The sequence below is a fragment of the Oncorhynchus clarkii genome, chromosome 16 (assembly GCF_045791955.1).
Source record: "Oncorhynchus clarkii lewisi isolate Uvic-CL-2024 chromosome 16, UVic_Ocla_1.0, whole genome shotgun sequence".
Classification (NCBI taxonomy): domain Eukaryota; kingdom Metazoa; phylum Chordata; class Actinopteri; order Salmoniformes; family Salmonidae; genus Oncorhynchus; species Oncorhynchus clarkii.
Window position 1 is genome coordinate 38,723,730 of NC_092162.1, and position 23,738 is coordinate 38,747,467.

Below are 23,738 nucleotides of genomic sequence, written 5' to 3' on the forward strand. Positions count from 1 at the left end.
CTGTCTGCCAGTGCCAACTTGTATGTGACAGGACTTTTCCTACTGTACAGTACAAGACACTGGTCCTTTTTTATTACAGAGCCTCAGAGCTTTATTCTCAGCTTTGTTCCCTGGCCATGGCCCTAGGCTGATTCCAGATCTGTTTGTGCTGTCTTGTCAACTTTAATGACTGTGACAAACGTAGTAGTTGACAAGACAGCACAAACAGATCTGGGATCAGGCTATCCTAGTCTTTTCCTAATGGCTGCCCCTTCTGGGTGACTTGTCGGCCACTCCGTCGACCCCCAGATTTCTCATAGACTCCAGTAGCATACTGTACGACAGCTCTTCTGCTTTCGATAGACTGACATGTAGACATTTAAACCCGTGCCCGTACGGTTCCTCTCTTTTCTTTATTGACACTTGACTCTCCTCCCTCCCTCCCAGCCTTCCACCCCCTCTCACCCGCCCTCTCTATCTCTTCTCTCTCTCCTTCTCTCTCTCTTCTCTCTCTCCCTCTCTCGACACAGTTGTCCTCACATATTAAGGCTCTGGTGGGATTAGCTGCTGGAATCTCCTGCATTTGTTTTGTTTTCTCACCGGGGCGAAAGCGAGAAGGAGGGAGGGAGAGAGAGCGAAACGGTGGGAGGGAGGGAGGGAAAGAAGGTGGGTGTGAAAGACAAGATGTGTTTGTGGTCTCTTTTCCACATGTCCCACATTGCTAACGTCCGTAGCGTGAGGTATGCGCTTGCATACGTTTCTGCTCTGACTCTCGGAATTGGCCAGAATCTTTGAAATGTCTGGATCTTTTTTTCTCCTCGCATCCTCTTTTTGTCATGCTGGCCTTCCACTGACCAGCGATGTATTATGTCTTAAACCCCTGAAAAGTTTCAAGCCAGGAGGGATTTCACACAGGAAATAGTTCCTTTGGAGGTGCTGTGCGGTTGGACTGGGACTGAACTGAGGGTTGGTGTTGCTAACCAAGAACAGAGGGGAGGACTCAGAGAAAGAGAAAAAGAGTGAGGAAGAGAGAGAAAGAAAGAGAGAGAGAGAGAGCTGGCAATGTGGCCTTCAGGTAAGGCTTTTTTTGTTGCTTTATCTGTCTGGCTCTAGCTGTGGCGCGACAATAGCCTCCTGAATTGTTATGGTGGTCTTGAGTAGTTGTTGCCGGGTGGAACACTGCACAGAAGAGATATCTTTAGAGCAAAATGGTCTGGATACAATAAGTTGTAAATATAACCCCTTATTTAGAACCTAAATACAGTGCAGTGTAATAGTAGGATTATGTGAAGCCGTCTGAACTTTAATGTCAGTTCTAAATGACAACGCTGTCCTATTAGATGGCTGTTTTGTGTTGACTTCCTAATTTCATTGGAAGAAGTTCCTTGATCATTCCAAACACCTATCGAACCAGTGGGTAATCTTCAGAGATGTTTTCATGGACCAAATATCATACGTACATGGTGTTTCCTTTCAGAGTCTGGATCTGTCAACCTAATATACACATACACCGTTCATGGATAGCTGACAACAGTAGCGACAGCTACACCTGTTAACCACTCCACCTCTGCCTTATGTAACACCAGAGATTTAGACTGGGCTGATTTTAGTGTGTGTGTATGCGTGTGTATGCATGTGCGTTCTGTCGACTTATTCCACATTTTGTTTTGTTACAGCCTGATTTCAAATTTGTATCAAATACCCCCCCATCTACACACAATACCCCATTATGACAAAGTGAAGACGTGTTTAGAAAATGTTGTATAATTTTTCTTTCTTTTTAGATTGAATTTGAATGCAGCAAAATGTTAAGTGTGCATGGGTGTGTAGACTTTCACTAGTGACTGTATCTAAAAACATGTGGCCTGTGATGTCAACCATGTGACAGAGTTGGTGACAACATGTCACTGCAGAGCCCTGTCTCACCAATGACCCCGAGGAAGACCTCCTCCTGTTGGCCGCCTGGCCTTGCTCACCTGACCCCCAGAATGTCCCCACCAGGTTCTGAAATAGAATCCAAAGAGTTCTATAGCTCCACATGGCGAGGTGAAGTTTTCAACGGAAATCCTGGAAGCGGCGTACGGTAGCAATCTTTCCCCAATGAAAGCAGTTTGGCCAAGCATGAAATCAAGCCCTAACGATACACATAGTTAAAAAAAAAATGAAAATTATGACTGGATTATGGCTCCCGTCCAAATGTCGAGAATGATATACAGTACAAGTCAAAAGTTTGGACACACCTACTCATTCAAGTTTTATTTTGTACTATTTTCTACATTGTAGAATAATAGTGAAGACATCAAAACTATGAAATAACACATGGAATCATGTATCAAGCAAAAAAGGTGTTCAACAAATCAAAATATATTTTGATTTTAGATTCTTTAAAGTGGCCACCCTTTGCCTTGATGACAGCGTTGCACACTTTTGGCATTCTCTCAACCAGCTTCATGAGGTGGTCACCTGGAATGCATTTCAATTAATAGGTGTGCCTTGTTAAAAGTGGAATGTCTTTCCTTTTTAATGCATTTGAGCCAATTAGTTAGGGGTGATATGCAGAAGATAACCCTACTTGGTAAAATACCAAGTCCATATTATGGCAACAACAGCTCAAATAAGCAAAGAGAAATGACAGTCCATCATTACTTTAAGACAGGAAGTTCGTCAAGAAGTTTGTCAATTCAAGAACTTTGAAAGTTTCTTCAAGTGCAGTTGCAAAAACCATCAAGCGCTATGATGAAACTGGCTCTCATGAGGACCGCCACAGGAAAGGAAGACCCAGAGTTACCTCTGCCGCAGAGGATAAGTTCATTAGAGTTACCAGCCTCAAAAATTGCAGCCCAAATAAGTGCTTCACAGAGTTCAAGTAACAGACACATCTCAACATCATCTGTTCAGAGGAGACTGCGTGAATCAGGCCTTCATTGTCAAATTGCTGCAAAGTAACCACTACTAAAGGACACCAATAAGAATAAGAGATTTGCTTGGGCCAAGAAACACAAGCAATGGACATTAGACTGGTGGAGATCTGTCCTTTGTTCTGATGAGTCCACATTTTTGGTTCCAACCACCTAGTCTTTGTGAGATGCAGAGTAGGTGAACGGATGATCTCCGCATGTGTTGTTCCCACTGTGAAGCATGGCGGAGGAGGTGTGATGGTGTGGGGGTGCTTTGCTGGTGACACTGTCAGTGATTTATTTAGAATTCAAGGCACACTTAACCAGCATTGCTACCACAGCATTCTGCAGCTATACGCTATCCCATCTGGTTTGCGCTTAGTGGGATTGTCATTTGTTTTTCAACAGGACAATGACTCAACACACCTCCAGGCTGTGTAAGGGCTACTTGACAAAGAAGGAGAGTGATGGAGTGCTGCATCATATGACCTGGCCTTCACAATCATCCGACCTCAACCCAATTGAGCTGGTTTGGGATGAGTTGGACCGCAGAGTGAAAAGCAGCCAACAAGTGCTCAGCAGATGTCGGAACTCCTTCAAGACTGTTGGGAAAACATTCCTCATGAAGCTGGTTGAGAGAATGCCAAGAGTGTGCAAAGCTGTCATCAAGGCAAAGAATGGCTACTTTGAAGAATCTCAAATATAACATTTGTTTGGATTTGTTTAACATTTTATTTGGTTACTACATGATTCCATGTGTTATGTGTTATTTCATCGTTTTGATGTCTTCACTATGATTCTACATTGTGGAAAATAGTAAAAATGAAGAAAAACCCTTGAATGAGTGGGTGTGTACAAACTTTTGACTGGTACTGAATGTTCATGCTATAGTCACCAGTCAACTCCATTACACCCAAAAGTTACTTCAAATTCAACCAGTGAATGCCAGCGATGGCTAGCTATGCTAACTATTCTACCATTCTGTCTTATAGCACACTGCACATGAAAATGTATATTTTAAGTGGTATGCAGTAGGTTCATTACGATATCACCAAAGTATGTTGTATCGGACATTTCAAACAACATTCCCAGCTTAAGAAAATGCAGTCATGGTTGTTTAGTTTGAGAATGAACAAGATTTAACAAGGCAACCTTGGGGCTAATTTAAATGGGCGCCAACGGCAGATTAGAAGGATTTTCACATCCATACACCAGTACGACCCATGTGATCGCAGTGAAACGTCACTCCTTGAGGAACTATGGAACTACTTAAAAAGATATTCCAGAAAATTACATTTATTTTAAAATGTACACAACATGTCACAATGGCAATTTAGAAGCAATTGTCTCTTCCTCTGAGGTATGTGTGTTTTTGTTTCAGGCATCTGGCAGTATTCAGACATACTGTTAAGGCTATCTTGGGTTGGGTAGTTCATGTAGGAATATGGTGGTTGAGGCTAGATGGGACCTGTGTGTGTGTGTGTGTGTGTGTGTGTGTGTGTGTGTGTGTGTGTGTGTGTGTGTGTGTGTGTGTGTGTGTGTGTGTGTGTGTGTGTGTGTGTGTGTGTGTGTGTGTGTGCGTGCGAGAGAGTGAGAGGAGGCAGAGAGAGAGAGAGAGACATTCTGTCTTCAAGGTGTAGTGTGAAAACAACAGGGATGTGTGAGAGAATAACGGTCAACATCAACATTCTCAGCCTCTATGGACCAGGGTGTATCCACTGACATCATAGTTCACACACACACACACACACACACACACACACACACACACACACACACACACACACACACACACACACACACACACACACACACACACACACACACACACACACACACACACTCGCATCTAGAACACCACCTCAGCTATTGTTAATAATCGATTCATTAATACCATTCAAAGAAGTACGTTTTCTATTTTAGTGGTTGCTATGTTCGTACATAGGGCTGGCCCCACACAATACCCCACAATGACAAAGCGAAAACAGGTTTTGGACATTTTTGAAAATGTATAAAAAATGTAAGACAGAAATACCTTATTTACATAAGTATTCAGACCCTTTGCTATAAGACTCGAAATTGAGCTCAGGTGCATCCTGTATTCATTGATCATCCCTTGAGATGTTTCTACAACTTGATTGGAGTCCACACCTGTGATACATTCAATTGATTGGACATGATATGGAAAGGCACACACCTGTCTATATAAGGTTCCACAGTTGACAGTGGAAAAACTAAACCATGAGGTTGAAGGAATTTAATACATTTCAAAATAAGGCTGTAACGTAACAAAATGTAGAAACGTCAAGGGGTCTGAATACTTTCCAAATGCACTGTATTCCTACCTGATAAATAGTCTATATTTAGTGGTATCACCTCTCCAAACTGATATGCTTATCCTTTCAGACTCCCAGGTTCTGTCTGTTTCAATGGAAACTCAGAGGGCTACAAAGATCCTTTCCATCATCCTAACACCCTCCATCCTAACCACCAATACAAAATAAATCATTGATGTAATCTCCGGTATGCAAACCTCTACAAACCAGGAAAAGGCATTGTGAAATGACTTATGTTGGCATATAGAGCAGTGGTTCTTTAACCTCTCCTTTTGGAGCCCCAGCTGTTCCATGTACTTGATCTATTCCAGAGCTAGCACACCTGATGCAACTTGTCAACTAATCATCAAGCCCTTGATTAGGTGAATCAGGTGCGATAGTTCAGGGCTACAACAAAATTGTGACATGTTTGAGGGTCTCCAAGAAGAGGTTTAAGAAGCACTGGTATAGAGAATCTGATTGTCCAGTAGCTGTAGCTGGGTTTCTCAGTCCGGTTTTTTGTACAGTACAGCAAGATAATTTTAGTAAACGAAAACTGAAACTAAAACTGAAACTAATTATTTAAAAAACTATTTAGTTAGCTAATATAAATAAATTATAACAAACCCATTTGAAAAACAAAAACTTCACAAACTATTATCTATGATTCCAAAACTAACTAAAATAAAATGAAAACCATCATGAATTATGTTCAGTTTTATATCAGAGTTGTGCCTGTTGTTCACACCCGTATCTGCCCTCTCATTCTCTACAATGTCCCCGCCTGATCCCCCTCCTCCCCGCCTGCCTTCCACCTTTGCAGACATTTATTCCCATTATTAGTAATTAGTCCAGTAATTAGTCCAGTATCTTGTCAGTGTTGACGACTATTGACGACTATCACTAGCTAACTTGAATCTTCTTACATATACTACCTAAAGTTAAAAAGCATTGGATTGGATACAAATTGTCAAAAATGAAAAGGAAAAAAAAAAGCATTGGATTGGTGTAAACATAGGCCAGAGAAAGTTTCCTTGCACCAGTCTCGACGCTATTCCTTTTAAATCCAAGTCACATTGAGATTGACTTGAAAAGAATTTAAACATCAGCTAACCTATGACCTGACCCATCATCACCTTATGTATTACTGCCCCCAGTGGCAAGAAGTGACATCACAAAAAACACAAACACTATACAACACAAATAGCTCCTAGCCTCCCACGCATGCTTTCTGTCATTAACAATAAAACTGAAATGAAATCATATTAAAAAAAACTAAAACTAAATAAAAAAGTAGCAAATCAGGTCTGAAAATGTATTGAAACTAAACGGGATTTCAAATCTAAATCGAAAAAACACCAAACTGTGACAACCTTACGCTACTGTGGTTCCTAGCTTGTGTGTACTAGCTAGTTGCACTAGCAACAGTGGTTAACACAACGCCCTGGACAAGAGCTAGTGTTGTGGCACCTAGGGGGTGAATATCTTAGAGGTCAAACTGTCTTTTGAGGTTTATTGAATCTACAGTATGACACATTATTTCACCAAGGGCGTATTCTGACATTTTTTCAAAAGCCCCCTATTTACATCAACCAATGATTTGCGTGGAACCCTGTGCGTATTTATCGAAACTCTGAATCAGGAGGAGACTTTTCAGCCATTATGAACTAGTCATTATGAAATGTGACTCTCCACACTCAAACCTAGTTTTTTTTTCTGCCTTGAGTGGTTCCTACAACATGGAGGAAAGTCCCAAACTCTGGTCTCGACATTTTCAGATAACACATTTTTTCCCTGTAGTATTTGCATCAGCTGGGGAGTTATTTTGGGGGGGGGGAAATCCATTGAACTGTTTTGGGCTGATGAGAGCTTTCTCGGATTTAACGTCTGGTACAATGACTTACATTTGAGTCATTTAGCTGACTCACAGGAGCAATAGAGTTAAGTGCTTTTCTCAAGGGTAAATCAACAGATTTTTTACTTAGTCGGGTTTGGGGATTCAAACCAGTGGTTACTGGCCCAACGCTCTTAACCACTAGGCTACCTGCTTCCCTAACCTCCACCACCATCCTTAATAACTTCCGTTTTTCCCTTATTTACGCCTGTCCTCTCCTGTCCGGTCCTATGAGTGGGCATCAAAAGGAAGTTCTGGGAAAATGGATGTCTTAGTTTACATGTGATCCTTTTCAGTCCGGCCCCTGTCTAAACTGCGAGAGTGGTATGATGTGGCACCTTCTCTGGTGCCTGGGCTACGTTCAGAAGGGCACAATGTTGTGCAATTTAAATGTAGAACACGGGATCATACCAGCTCTATTCATGGCATTTCTATCTGCAATGTTCTGCAACCTTTGCCTACTGAACATGCCTGTGTGTTCTGTTAAAAATAGCTGAAACTGTATTGACAGGGTCCTACAACTAGGGAGCAGTAGAGCCTCATCACAGTCAGGGGCTACTTTAGCTCGCAGTTGCTAGGTCCGTCTCTCTGTCTGCCTGGATGGGATCAGGTCTGCCAAGCCATGTTTGTGACACTGACATCCATAGGTCCTCTCCTGTGATGTGATGACGTCTCACAGGGTGGCTGGGTGACACTGGGACACTCTGCAGGTGGCTAACTCTAACCCTCATGTGGAAAGATGAGTGTCCATCCCTCCAGCTGGTGACAGAGATGTTACGTTCTCGCTCTCAGGGCATTAGCCTCAGATTACTGAGCTGTCCATTTCTGACAATCACACAACAGGACCTGGATCCAAATCGGATGGATTTTCTTTCAAATAGTCTGTGTGAGCATCTGATTGAGCCTGCCCAGACTGCCGGATGGGCAGGGTTTGCACTTTTGGGACTATTCCATTGGTTCCAGTATTTGAAAGAATAATACTACTTTTGGACCCAGGTCTATAGCACTAATTTAACCCCCAAAAGCTACAGTAGAGAGCTGTGAAGGGCAGTATTAGCTACAGTGGAGTGCTGTGGAGGGCAGTATTAGCTACAGTGGAGAGCTGTGAAGGGCAGTATTAGCTACAGTGGAGAGCTGTGGAGGGCAGTATTAGCTACAGTGGAGAGCTGTGGAGGGCAGTATTAGCTACAGTGGAGAGCTGTGAAGGGCAGTATTAGCTACAGTGGAGAGCTGTGGAGGGCAGTATTAGCTACAGTGGAGTGCTGTGGAGGGCAGTATTAGCTACAGTGGAGAGCTGTGAAGGGCAGTATTAGCTACAGTTGAGTGCTGTGAAGGGCAGTATTAGCTACAGTGGAGAGCTGTGAAGGGCAGTATTAGCTACAGTGGAGAGCTGTGAAGGGCAGTATTAGCTACAGTGGAGAGCTGTGGAGGGCAGTATTAGCTACAGTGGAGAGCTGTGGAGGGCAGTATTAGCTACAGTGGAGTGCTGTGAAGGGCAGTATTAGCTACAGTGGAGAGCTGTGGAGGGCAGTATTAGCTACAGTGGAGAGCTGTGGAGGGCAGTATTATCTACAGTGGAGAGCTGTGAAGGGCAGTATTAACTACAGTGGAGAGCTGTGAAGGGCAGTATTAGCTACAGTGAAGAGCTGTGGAGGGCAGTATTAGCTACAGTGGAGTGCTGTGAAGGGCAGTATTAGCTACAGTGGAGAGCTGTGAAGGGCAGTATTAGCTACACTGGGGAGCTGTGGAGGGCAGTATTAGTTACAGTGGAGTGCTGTGAAGGGCAGTATTAGCTACAGTGGAGAGCTGTGGAGGGCAGTATTAGCTACAGTGGGGAGCTGTGGAGGGCAGTATTAGCTACAGTGGAGAGCTGTGAAGGGCAGTATTAGCTACAGTGGAGAGCTGTGGAGGGCAGTATTAGCTACAGTGGAGTGCTGTGAAGGGCAGTATTAGCTACAGTGGAGTGCTGTGAAGGGCAGTATTAGCTACAGTGGGGAGCTGTGGAGGGCAGTATTAGCTACAGTGGAGAGCTGTGGAGGGCAGTATTAGCTACAGTGGAGAGCTGTGGAGGGCAGTATTAGCTGTTCACCCCATATTTATTACACCACTCCTTTCTTTTTAAAGGGGCAGTGCAGTCAAAAACGTGATTTGTTTGTGTTTTATGTATTTTTCCACATTAAGAGGTCGGAATAATACTGTGAATTTGTGAAAATTATAATAATGCCCTTTTTACTGTAAGAGTTGTTTGAATTGACTGCCAGAAATTTCAGCTTGGTTGGAAGGGTGGGGTTTTCGGACTGCCTGGTGACATCATCAGGCGATTTAAGTTAATAGACCAATAACAAAGAGAGTTTGCCCTCTTCTCTGCCCATAACATCTAGTTATCAGGGTACATGTCCCTCCCATTAGGCTCCTCCAATTAGGTCCCTTACTCAGACCACTTCTAGACTGCCCTAGCAAAATTCTTGCTTGAGAAATAGCTTTTTGCTAAGAATATATATTTTTTCTTATTTTTTGACTATTTTAAATGAAACCAACCACAGGAAGGTACTTAATTGTTACTCAGAAATGATTTTTAAAACGGATGCATTGGACCTTTAAAGCAGGGAACGGAGTGGAAGTGAACAAGCGCACACTTAGGGCAGAAGGGCAGAGACACAGGCTTCAGTGGACCATACCCATCACCACACCGCCCTCCCCTTCCCTCCACCTCTAACCCCCACCCATGGGTGAGGTGACAGAGGATCCCTACCGCTCCTATTTCACCCCCTCATCATGACATCCATTAAGGCCTGCTCTAGCACACACACACACACACACACACACACACACACACACACACACACACACACACACACACACACACACACACACACACACACACACTGTGGGGCCCCGACAGCACATTAGCGTTCGGACCATTGAGCCCAACAAGACCTGAGTTGAATTATTGATAGCAACAGTACTAATGAGGAAACTGTATCCCCCTCCTCTGCTGACACAGGCTGCATCCCAAACAATACCCTATTCCCTTTATGGTGCACTTCTTTTTAACCAGGGCCCATAGCGCGTTGGTCAAAAGTAGTGCACTACATAGCGAATAGGGTGCCATTTGGGACGCATACAGAGGGACAGGGCTACCTACCACTGTCCTGAGAACTGCAGGGAGGACAGGCACATACAGAGACATCATGACAATAACAGTTATTGAGCCAGATTGACTGCCCAGGTCTCACACACACTAAGACCGGACCTAGAGACTTAATATCGGTGCAGCAGGGTAGCCTAGTGGTTAGAGTGTTGGACTAGCAACCGAATGGTAGCAAGTTCAAATCCCCGAGCTGGCAATGTACAAATCTGTCATTCTACCCCTGAACATCTACTGTTCCTAAACCATCATTGAAACTAAGAATTTGTTCTTAACTGACTTGCCTAGGTAAATAAATATGTCCTCCCATTGCAAAGTTGGGATCAAAACTACATTTCCCTAGGCCAGAACTTAAACTGTTGTGGAAAATGGATTTTCCTACACTTTACTTTCCCACAGCAGCATGGAGGTCATTTCTGTAGTTTGTTTGACTGGATTTGCATTATGTTTGTATGTATCATAGGAGTTTCATTTGATCACCCTGTCACAGGAGAACTTTTAAAATGTGTAGTGTATTTGACATTTAAAAAGGCTTGGTCATTTCCACTTTGAAATCAGACTTGATTTTCCTCTACAAAAATGTCCATGAATTGTAATCCACATAATAATTCACATTTCCTGTTGCTGCAGGACTATTTTCCTGCTGTAGCGAACCGGCTCAAATTAAGATGCTACGTCTGTATGTGTGTTTGTGGCTCCTAATATTTGTGTGTGTTTACATACAAAGCAGTGTGTGTGTGTGTGTGTGTGTGTGTGTGTGTGTTTGGTGCGTGGAGTGTTTCTCCTGTGTAGTGCAGCAGTGAGGTATTAGAGGTGTCAGGCAGACTCTTTAGTATTCACTGCACCACTCTCTGACTCTCTGACTCACACACACATTGCCCCAGCCTGAGAGAGGGAGAGAGAGAGCGAGGGAGAGGGGGAGAGAGAGAGGGGGAGAGGGGGAGAGGGAGAAAAAGAGGAATAGAGAGCCTGGGATAAGAAGAAAAAGAGGGAGGGAGAGGAGGACATGAGAAGAGCGAGAGGGAGGAGGGAAGGAGAGGAAGAGAGTGACTGACACAAGGTGAGAGAGGGACGGAGAGCGAGTCTGAGACAGGGAGAGAGGGGGTGAGAGGGAGAAAGAGCGAGGGAGAGAGCAGAACAAGAGAAGGCATTAAAAAAGACAGATGGGGAGAGGTAGGTAGAGGGACTTGAGAGAGAGGAATAGAGAGCCTGAGACAAAGGGAGAGAGAGAGAGAGAGAGATGGAAAGGAGGACGAGAGAAGGCAACAAGGCACTATAAAAGACAGGCTTGTTTCTCTAGCTAGCCCTAGGCCACGTGTCTGCACTGTTGTGCTTAGAACCCAAGGGGATACATTTTCCCACTGTCTTATTAAGCCCTTCTTTTTAACCGCCTGTCCACTTCTCAATGGCATCATGGCTCTGTGCTTCTGAAAAGGTCTCTCTCTCTCTCTCTCTCTCTATCACCTCCCTCTCTCCGTCTCTCTCTCTCTCCCCCTTTCCCTCTCTCTCTCTCTCTCTCTCTCTCTCTCTCTCTCCCTATCTCTCTCTCTCTCTCACCTCCCTCTCTCCGTCTCTCTCTCTCCCCCTTTCCCCTCCCTCTCTATCTCTCTCTCTCTCTCTCTCTCTCTCTCTCTCCCCCTTTTCTCTCTCTCTCTCGCTCTCTCTCTCTCCCTCCCTCCCTCCCTCCCTCCCTCCCTCCCTCCCTCCCTCCCTCCCTCCCTCCCTCCCTCCCTCCCTCCCTCCCTCCCTCCCTCCCTCCCTCCCTCCCTCCCTCCCTCCCTCCCACTCTCTCTCTCTCTCTCTCTCTCTCTCTCTCTCTCTCTCTCTCCCCCCCACCTCTATCTCTTTCTTTCTCTTACACTCCTAGCCCTTGATTAGTCTTTTCGGGGGAGTTGTTGAGTAAGGGATGAGTTCAGTATAGACATAGCAAGATACATTATTTAGTTGGCTGCTTGTTTTTGTTCACAAGCAGTGTGTTTTTAATATCTCCAGTTAGCTACTGCATTGCTATGGACTGCAGCTTAATTCAACTCCCTTTCTATGCCACCATCTCTCTCTCTCTCTCTCTCTCTCTTCTTCTTCTGTCTCACTGTCTCATTCCTCACGGTCCCCTCATCACCTCTCGTGTCAATCCACGTCTCTTCATCCCTCTGTCAGTTTGCATTTCGTTTCATCTCTCCCCCTCCTTCTCCTGCTTCCTCCGCTCTGTCGCTTTCTATCCCGTCTCATTTTTTCCCATCCTCCTCTCTCTCATTCCCCCTGTCCAAATCCTGTCCTTTAAGGGCAATAGAAAGGGTGGCGGAATGCGTAACCTTGTCTAGACAGGTCAGAAAGTGAGAGGAGGACAGAGAGAAGGAGAGGAAGAGAGGAGGAAAAAAAGTTGATCCTATAAGTCCACAGTCACATGGAGTCAAAGAGCAAAGGGATGAGGGGGAGGGGCAATAAACGACGAGAGAACCCAGCAGATGCACGCCGACAAATACTCTGGACAGAGGGGTGACGAGAGAAGGGGGGGTGGAGGGGGAGGGGCAATAAACGACGAGAGAACGCAGCAGATGCACGCCGACAAATACTCTGGACAGAGGGGTGACGAGAGAGGGGGGGATGGAGGGGGAGACAGAGGGACACACATACATTATTAGTCCAGCACTTTCTCAATCATGACTTACACTCTGCATGATGACAAGTGGCTGCCGACACTCCCATTTGCCGAGGCTGCCGCCAATCAGAGCACGCAAGTCAGGTGCCTTTAGGTTGTACGACCAGTGCCTTTTCTGACTTCTCTGAGAGATGAAGATCTAGCCACAGGAGCTCCTTCTCATTCTGTGATTGGATAGTTAGACTTTGGGTAGTTAGCTCCCCCTCCCTCTTCTTTCTGACGTCCACCAACCCCCTTCTTCTCTCCGACTGTCCCCAGGCTTACCTGAGACAGACAGAGAGCACAACTGCACCAGCGTTATCCCCCCCCCCCTCCTCCTTTTCTCCTCCTCCACATACTGCTAGTCACCTGGTGAGGACAGACAGCATGGGCAGCAGTAGGAGCGACAGCAGTAGCAGTCTCCAATCACATGTAATTCTACTGCTTCTCTGACTTGCTTGCCTCTTTCCAGAGAGAGAGAAAGTGAGACAGAGAGAGAGAGAGAGAGAGAGAGAGAGAGAGAGAGAGAGGGGGAAAAAGAAAAAAGAATTTGGAGCCATTGTCCCCTTGGAGAAAAAGGAGAGACGGGGGGAAACGAGGGAGCACTGTTAAACGAGAGGAGTGGTGAGAAGGAGAAGTCATAGGATGATTTTGGGTGAGTTTTTGTTGTTTATTTCCCTTCGCAGCTCGTTCTTTTTGGGGAGGTCAAATGTTCCTGTTGTACAGTACCGTCATCCATCACAGCGTGATTCCTTTCATCATGGTCTCATGCATTCAAAGTCTTAAATACGCCTAAGCTGTCTGTCATGGTGCTACTGAGCACCAGTCCAAATGTATGGAGCCTCCTCCAGAATCGATTGGGATTGTAGAAGTCATCTGTTCGACGTGTTAGAGTAGGCAGACGGACAGGAGAGGTCAAAGTGATTGTGTCGGCAGCATATCGTGAAGATCTGTTTGGTCACATGACGTGACCATGCTTCACCGGCTCCCCTCTCCTTTCCTTCCCTGTCTGTCCTGCGAGGAGAGGTTGAGGAGGGAGAGATGTTTCAGAGAACAGCCCATGACAGAGATGCAGCTACGCATACTGCAACTCGCCGGGGCACCAATAGTCATGTGAAGGTTACGTGTGAAGGTTGTTGGGTCTAAACATCGTCACATGTGAATTTCGACATTCTCCTTTGGCGTCTGTGGGTTTCCTAAAATGATCACATTTGCTGTTCCTACCACGCACAATTCCGTGCGCAAATCCTAATTGTGTATGAATAAGGCTAGTTTGTCGCTAGGTACGCCAACACGCACTGTAATGCATTTGTATCTATTATAGGCTATGCATCATGCTCTTGTTTAGTATTCAAGTCTCATAGTCCACATGTGGGTGAGGGGAGAGAGAAGCCTTCCTTCCAGGCTCTCTGCTGCTAGTCAGCTCATACTAGCACTCACTACCGCTACAGGGGACAAGAGCTCTGCTACCGCAACATTGTAAGTCCCCATGCTACATAGATTGGGTTTTATGTGTGTGTGTGTGTGGGTGTGTGTGTTGTCACTTGTGTTGTTCGAGACGCTGTGTGTGTGTGTGTGGTTTTGTACTATATGCGTGTCGGTCTTTGAGCTGCGCTGTGTGTGTGTGTTGCTATGTGCTCCGGCTCAGGAGAGGCCACATTGTTTAACGCATGCCGGGGCTGATTCAGAGGCAGCTAACGCTCCTCTTCTCTCCTCTGCTCCGCCTCTCCATCTCCGCTCCCCCTCTCCTCTGCTCTGCTCTGCTCCTCTTCTCTTCTCTGCTCCCCTCTCCCCTCTCCTCTGTTCCTCTTCTCTTCTCTACTCCCCTCTCCTCTGTTCCTCTTCTCTTCTCCACTCCCCTCTCCTCTGCTCCGCCTCTCCTTCTCCGCTCCCCTCTCCTCTGCTCTGCCTCTCCTTCTCCGCTCCCCTCTCCTCTGCTCCGCCTCTCCTTCTCCACTCCCCTCTCCCCTCTGCTCCGCCTCTCCTTCTCCGCTCCCCCTCTCCTCTGCTCTGCTCCTCTTCTCTTCTCTGCTCCCCTCTCCCCTCTCCTCTGTTCCTCTTCTCTTCTCTACTCCCCTCTCCTCTGCTCCGCCTCTCCTTCTCTGCTCCCCTCTCCCCTCTCCTCTGCTCCTCTTCTCCACTCCCCTCTCCTCTGCTCCGCCTCTCCTTCTCCGCTCCCCCTCTCCTCTGTTCCCCGCCAGGCATGTTTTCCAAGGAGACAGTAATGATTATAGGGAGTTATGTCATCTGAGGTGTGTGAGTTCATATTGCTTAGAGAATAGTGACAGAGAGACGCAGAGAGAAAGACAGACAGACAGAGTACCTGACTTCTGCCTCATTTAAGCGCTCTGCCCTGCCTCGCTAGTGTGTGTGTGTGTGTGTGTGTGTGTGTGTGTGTGTGTGTGTGTGTGTGTGTGTGTGTGTGTGTGTGTGTGTGTGTGTGTGTGTGCGTGTGTGTGCGTGTGTGTGCGTGTGTGTGCGTGTGTGTGCGTGCGGCTCACTAGAGGCCCAGCTTAATGAGGATGAGACAGGAGATGTGTTAATAGCATCATTAACCCTCTAACTACAGCTGACTCACTCCAGACTAATTGTTCGGATCTGTACGTGGAACGGTCTGTTTGATGATGTCACCATTCGTTTTCATTCTCATATAGAGAATGATAGAATGTGGCAAGTTTGAATTGTAGAGATCCCATTAAGTTGCTATTCTATTTCCTAGTACTGGTTTGAATTATATTATCTTCTATTCAATTCTATTATACTCCATTATACTGTTTTATATTATAAACTGGGTGGTTTGAGCCCTGAATTCTGATTGTCTGACAACCGTGGTATATCAGACCGTATACCACGGGTATGACAAAACATGTATTTTGTCTGCTCTAATTACGTTGGTAACCAGTTTATAATAGCAATAAGGCACCTCAGGGGATTGTGGTATATGGCCAATATACCACGATTAAGGGCTGTATCCAGGCATTGGGTCATGCATAAGAAAACCCCTTAGCTGTGGTATGTTGACCATATACCACACCCCCTCTGGCCTTTATTGGTTAATTTGTTACCTGTATAGTTGTGGGTTCCTTTCATTGTTGCCATGACATTATGAAATGTATAGCAAAAGGCTGGGAATTGCCAGTGACCTCACGATACGATATTATCACAATGCTTAGGTGTCGATACGAAATGTGTTGCGATTCTCACGATTCTATATATATTGTGATTCTTACGATTCTATATGTATTGTGATTCTATATGTATTGTGATTCTTACGATTCTATATGTATTGTGATTCTTACAATTCTATATGTATTGTGATTCTTACAATTCTATATGTATTGTGATTCTTACAATTCTATATGTATTGTGATTCTTACAATTGTATATGTATTGTGATTCTTACAATTGTATATGTATTGTGATTCTTACAATTCTATATGTATTGTGATTCTATATGTATTGTGATTCTTACGATTCTATATGTCTTGTGATTCTTACAATTCTATATGTATTGTGACTCTTACAATTCTTTATGTTCCGTGATTCTTACGATTCTATATGTATTGTGATTCTTACGATTATATATGTATTGTGATTCTTACGATTCTATATGTTGGATTCTTACAATTCTATATGTATTGTGAATCTTACGATTCTATATGTATTGCGATTCTTATGATTCTATATGTTGCGATTCTTACGATTCTACATGTATTGCGATTCTTACAATTCTATATGTATTGCAATTCGATTCTGTGATTTTATTGCGTTTCGATGTTTCAAACATATTGCTCAACATATGTCTTATGCAGAGGGACAAGAGAGGAGACGTGAGAAAACACATTTTTAAAAGTGCTGAAAACAAATGGTCTCTCTATTTAAAACGAAGGCGGAAAGGGGGATACCTAGTTAGTTGTACAACTGAATGCATTCAACTGAAATGTGTCTGAAAACAAACTATGAAGGAAAAATACTGGAGGTTTGGTGCCGGTACAGCCAACGAGCACAAAAATAATATTGCGATGTTGTCAAAACGATACGATATATCACCCAAAATCATATCCCCATACGTAACTGTATCACTAGTATATCACACTAAAACAAGGGAGATATCAGACAATTATTTATTATCAATATGTGGTGTGATATGCTCATAATAGCCTGCATGCTGCTGTGTATGTGTGAAGTTCTGTGGTTCTGTGAGATCAGTATGGACCAGACTGAAATAGTACATCCCAAATGGCAAACCATTCCCTACATTCATAGGGAATAGGATGCCATTTGCGCCTACAAGGTGACAATATAACCTTTGAAATGCAGTCGGACTTGGCGGTTTTCCTCACATTTCTTGGCCCACAAAATCTATCCACCACCTTTGCAGATGAGGATAGAAGCGGCAGATAACCAGACGCTATCGTTTTGCTGTCGATTGTAATCTCAACTGTTTGGTTCACCATGGTTTTCTTGTCTATCTCACGCGTTGTGTGTCAGAACCCTTTTAATAGTACCGAGTTAACATTCGTCTCTGTTGGCTTATACGTTTCCGGTGTTGACATTTCAGTTGTTTTAGCGGTGAAAAAGCGAATGTCATTCTAATGACCTTTACAGCGTCTGTACCGTCTGATCAGCTGATCTACTCCTGATATCCTGATTTACTATGTAGATAGTATTCTGTTCAGCTCTGATAACATAACTCTACGACAAGGCAACACATTGCATTAGACAAGATAGGAAAACAGAACGTACGTGTGTGTGTGTGTGTGTGTGTACAGCGTGTATGTGCGTATAGTACCGTGCGTATGCATCAGTGGATATTAGTACCTGGGTAATTTGCTTCATTTGCCTCGCTTGTTTCTACATTTGACCTTGAGCTGAACTCCCTATAACTACCCTCTATGATGACTATGCCCTTGACGTTCTACTACACATATATCTATGTCCTTGACGTTCTACTACACATATATCTATGTCCTTGACGTTCTACTACACATATATCTATGCCCTTGACGTTCTACTACACATATATCTATGCCCTTGACATTCTACTACACATGTATCTTTGTCCTTGATGTTCTACTACACATGTATCTTTGTTCTTGATGTTCTACAGACATATGTCTATGCCCTTGATGTTCTACTACACATGTATCTTTGTTCTTGATGTTCTACAGACATATGTCTATGCCCTTGATGTTCTACTACACATATATCGATGCCCTTGACGTTCTACTACACGTATATCTATGCCCTTGACATTCTACTACACATGTATCTTTGTCCTTGATGTTCTACTACATGTATATCTATGCCCTTGACGTTCTACTACACATGTATCTTTGCCCTTGATGTTCTACTACACATATGTCTATGCCCTTGATGTTCTACTACACATATATCTACGCCCTTGGTGTTCTACATGCTGTATATCTATTTGTTAAATGTCAGGGTCCCTTGCACAGAGCTCGTTGGCTACAGTGGCAACGCTGACGGTGCTGATAATAGCAGTCACCCATACACCACACCATGGTCATGTTCATTACGGCACACCAAAGCAAAACGTTTGGCAACAGAAAGGGAGCATTTGTGTTTCTTATTGAGCAAGGTCTTATTGAGCAATGTAATTCCTCCCTGTTTCAGTGGCGTTTTCTTCTGTTTGGTGCTAAGTGAATAGGATGTATTTGCGTCTCTCTCTGTCCTCACTGTCTCTCCCCTGGGCTGTGCTGCACCAAGCCTGGGCTGTGCTGCACCAAGCCTGGGCTGTGCTGCACCACGCCTGGGGGTCTGGAGCTGTTGTTGCTGCTGTCATCTGGATCAGAGAACAGAGGAGGGGGAGGAGAGGATGGGAGGAAGAACATCACTGCAGCATATAATGGGTAACATGATCACTGGGCTCACTGGACTCCTCCTGATGTAGAGATACCCGTCCTATTCAATGTGGCTCTAGATGTATTGTGATCAGCTGCCACATCCCCCATTGACTGCACCTGGAGGCCTGAGGCTACTAGTAAGGGTTCTGCCGTAGACAAGAGGCCTTGTCCAACATTCTTAGAAAAAAAGGTGCAACCTAGAACCAAAAAGGGTTCTATCATTCTTCTCCGTTGGGTGAAAAGGTTTTTACCTAGAACCAAAAAGGGTTGTCCTACAAAGACAGCCGTAGCAGCATTTGGGCATGTTGAGCTACACGCCTGTCTGTGTGTCTGGTTGAGTCAGAGCCGTGCTTCAGCTCAGGGCAATGTGCTGTGCTGCATATCTATCTGGTGGTCTATCTGTCTCTTTGTCTTTGGGTTAGTGTGTCCATTACAGACCCATCTGTCTTCATAGCACATCAGTCTCACAGACCAACCTGTCTGCATAGCTAGCGGTCACTTATGAGAAAACATGTTTACGTTGCCAAAGCAAGTGAAATAGATAATAGACCAAAAGTAAAATAAACAATCAAAAAATGAACAGAAAACATTACACTCACAAAAGACATTTCAAGTGTCATATTATGCCTATATACAGTGTCGCAACGATGTGCAAATAGTTAAAGTACAAAAGTCTCTCTCATCCTCTTTCTAATGCAATCCCTCTCTCTCTCTCTCTCTCTCTCTCTCTCTCGCTCTCTCTCACGTTCTCTCTCTCTCTCTCTTGCTCTCTCTCTTGCTCTCTCTCTTGCTCTCTCTCTTGCTCTCTCTCTCTCTCTCTCTCGCTCTCTCGCTCTCTCTCTCTCTCTCGTTCTCTCTCGCTGGAGGTCAACCAAAAGAGAGACAGTCAGAAATGTGTTTGTTTTCTCAGCTCAGCATTTCCCGTCTATGGCTGTCCTGTTGTCACGCATGCACGCACGCAAGTTTTTCAAAACTCGAACACTTTTTTCAATTGCTTGGATACAATGCACATGAAGCTAAGATAATTTGTTAATTGAACTAAAATCACCTGTTCAAAATGGCACAACTTAACATCAAAGTATTACCATTTCAAAATGCAATTCACACACTACATCTGAAATGGCTGTCTATTCATTTCATTACAATGATCTAACTATCAATTGATACAACTGCTCAAAATGATAACTAACTGTTGCATTACTCTTAATGCATAGTTTTATGGAAACTGACGAACAACCATGTTTAGATCATGAAAGTTTCAAGATAACGAGATCCATTGACACCAATTACCCTAGAACATGAACCAATTGGACTAAATGATCTATGTATGCAATATTTCATCATCATCATTCTTTATCAGACACTGTTTCTATGTCCCATGTACCACTTTTCCAGACCATGTTTTCAGATTTGACATTACGGTACACTCACTCACTCACTCACTTTATTAGGTATACCTATCTAGTACTGGGTAGAACCCCCTTTTGTCCCCACAACAGCCTAAATTATTCACGGTGTTGTACGTTAAGAGATGCCCTTCTGCACACCACTGTTTTAAACAGCTGTTATTTGAGCATTTGTGGCCTTTCTGTTAGCGTGAATGAGTCTGGACATTCTCCTCTGACCTCTCTCATTAACAAGGTGTTTTTGCCCACAGAACTGCCCCTCACTGAATGTGTTTTGTTTATCGCACCATTCTCTGTAAACTCTAGAGACTGTAGTACGTAAAAATCCCAGGAGGGCAGCTGTTTCTGAGATGCTAGAACCACCATGTGTGACATCATCAATCACACCACGGTCAAAGTTGCTTAGATTACGCATCTTGCCTGTTCTAATGTTCGGTCAAACAACAACTAAAGCTCTCTACTCTACATACTCTATATATAGAGTTGCAGGCAGCCACATGATTCGTTGTTCGAAGGAGCAGGCTATTTGCGTTAACACGCAGGTGTACCTGTGTATGTATGCGTATGTATGCAGGCCCTTGTAATTCATTACTGATGATTGATTTCACATTGTGGTCCGAGTATATAGTGAAATCAGTGGTATCCACCTACAACAACATAGCAATAACATGGAGCCGGCAGGTGATCCAGGTCACAATAGAGGTCAAGCAGTGGGAGGAAGAGGAAGACGAGGAAGACTTGGTGGTCAAAGGAATGGCAGGGGACAAGCACCCCTTCTGAGAGGTGGCCGTGGGCCTCGTCTGAGAGGTGTAGGAGAACGTGGCAGAGGACAAGGCCACGGACCAAGCACCCCTTCTGAGAGGTGGCCGTGGGCCTCGTCTGAGAGATGTAGGAGAACGTGGCAGAGGACAAGGCCACGGACCAAGCACCCCTTCTGAGAGGTGGCCGTGGGCCTCGTCTGAGAGGTGTAGGAGAACGTGGCAGAGGACAAGGCCACGAACCAAGACAGCGGCAACAACAGTAAAGAGTGTCCAATGAAATCCTAGTGATAGTTGTAGACCATGTCGTAAATCATGGCATGACAATGAGGCAGCCACAATGATTCAACCAAACCTACTTACCCCCATACTTTCCTTAACCCGATTGAGGAATTTTTCTCTACGTGAAGGTGGAAGGTGATATGATAGGCGCCAACCTTCTCCAGGCCATGGATGACGTATGCAATGACATCACGGCAGACCAGTGTCAGGCCTGGATTCACCATGCAATGACATCACGGCAGACCAGTGTCAGGCCGGGATTCGCCATGCCAGAAGATTCTTCCCAAGATGTTTGGCTAATGAAAACATCCATTGTGATGTGGATGAGAACCTGTAGCCAAATCCACAAGACAGAGTTGAGGGAAATATAAAAGTACAGTGATCAACCCTTTTTACAGTAAGCCAGGTGAGGCACACTGCAGTGATGTTTTACAGTAAGCCAGGTGAGGCACACTGCAGTGATGTTTTACAGTAAGCCAGGTGAGGCACACTGCAGGGATGTTTTACAGTAAGCCAGGTGAGGAACACTGCAGTGATGTTTTACAGTAAGCCAGGTGAGGAACACTGCAGTGATGTTTTACAGTAAGCCAGGTGAGGAACACTGCAGTGATGTTTTACAGTAAGCCAGGTGAGGAACACTGCAGTGATGTTTTACAGTAAGCCAGGTGAGGAACACTGCAGTGATGTTTTACAGTAAGCCAGGTGAGGAACACTGCAGTGATGTTTTACAGTAAGCCAGGTGAGGCACACTGCAGGGATGTTTTACTGTAAGCCAGGTGAGGAACACTGCAGTGATGTTTTACAGTAAGCCAGGTGAGGAACACTGCCGCTGACTTTTTACTGTAGTTTTTTTCTTTTTTGTAGATAATTCTTTTTGCTTTGATTCAAAAAAACCTATGTTGTGATTTTATAGTATTTCATCAATACATTTCAGATTTTGTTCAATGATTCCACTGTGTCTGTAGTATTCTCTCTACTAGTCCTTTTACAGTGATGTATTTACGTGTAGTACCATAATGAAACATGTATCACATATTTTGTACTACAATATTTAAAGATTGTACGAACAACTACACAGTGAAACTATCAGTATCTCGTGTGTGGGTGATCTACATGATTGTTCCTATGGTATTTCATGATAAATGAGTTATCTGAACCAATGATTCTGCAAGAACATGTTTTCTTTAAAGATATGAATGCACAATGCAATGTTTTGAACATTGGACAGCCTGTGTTACAAGTGATGACCGTTTTAAGTTTTGTGTCTAGAGTTTTGAAAAATGACCACAAGGTTCTGAAATGAGTGCCAAAGTGATTGTAAAAAACTGTATTATCCAACTCCACTAAATGATCCGGGGCCAGGGCCCTGCCTGTCTACCATTGTGACATTGGCACAGTTTGTCCCTCAAGGCTTTCCCCCATAGAAAAAAGAAACGCATAATTGAAACACTTGAGAACGAAGGCCCAATGGGGAAATCTGAATGCAAATATACCACAGACTTTGTTATTGCCGAGTGGATTTTATTTCTTGACGCTTTTATCAAACTCTGTCACAAACTTTCCGTAATCCATTAGTACCTTGAAGTGCTGTGTTGTTGCCTCAGCTACATCACTTAGTCAGTCAGCACCTTATAGTAAGTCACTCTCCTAAAGTGCCTGTTCTGTTTTCTTATGCAAAGACTCAATACCGCAGCTCTTTTCAAAACACTGCTTGTAAAGGATACGTTATTAGAAAATGGTGGCCATGGGTCATCGGGCCAATCCTTCATGTCGAGCCCTGTGTTATGCGGTTACTGTTGATCCTCTGAGGCTTCCTTGGTTCATGTCACGTTGAGAAGTTTTGAAAGTACTTGGTCAGGCATCAGCCACTCGTTTTCAACTGCCGAACAGGACTCTTTCACCCACTGACGGTCTGTTACGGTGTGTTACTTTCTATTACAAATGACACCGGCCAAGTCGGTCTCTTCTTTTTCAAGAGGTTGAATCCTATCCTTTGTGAAGCAGTGAGCTGCGAATTCCTGTACGGTTTCATAACATTCCACTTCCCCAGAGCTCCCTCACCTCCCGGTAGTCTCTGTCGAGGGCAGTGCTCCCACATCACTCAGGTCTCTTTCCTCTCCTCTCCCTTCCTTCCCCTCCTCCATTAGTTGATGTTGTAGTGACTGAGTGTCAGCCATCACGTTACTGCTGGCCACATCAAAGCCTATTGACATAGTTGAATCTCAGCATGACAGGGGGGGGGGGATTAGTGAATTAGAGCCGTAGGAGGTTTTCACACACATTCACATCAAAACAAATACAGACGCAGTACCCATTCCGCCTTGATGCAGGAGGAAAAAAGAAGAGAGGTGAAATGAAGAGAGGAAAAATGCAAGTGAGACTGTTGAAGAGTGGAGACATACAGTAGTAGCTCTCTAGACTACAATTCCCCAGTGTCTTTTAGCTACGTCACCCCTGAAGCCAGCAGCCTGTCCTAGTCTGTGTGTGTGTATATGTGTGTTTGTGCGTGTATACACCAGCCCATGCAGTGCCAGCCTGTCCCATTGAATGCACT

The 23,738-nt window shown here is 44.4% G+C and overlaps 1 protein-coding gene across 5 annotated transcripts in view; it reads left to right on the plus strand.

The window, feature by feature from the left end:
- The first annotated feature begins 480 nt into the window (after positions 1–480).
- LOC139368407 (zinc finger protein 385A) overlaps positions 481–23,738 on the plus strand; it is a 127,576-nt gene continuing 104,318 nt past the window's right edge. For 3 of the 5 annotated variants that reach the window (XR_011626959.1, XR_011626960.1, XM_071107255.1), the window contains exon 1: positions 481–1,054. Coding sequence is in view for 3 of the 5 variants with exons in the window: in XM_071107255.1 (XP_070963356.1) it covers positions 1,042–1,054 (13 nt within the window). In the remaining 2 variants the exon portion in view is untranslated. Of the gene's footprint in view, positions 1,055–13,437; positions 13,527–23,738 lie in introns of those variants that run through there. The other 2 variants (XM_071107252.1, XM_071107253.1) reach the window with 2 other exon arrangements.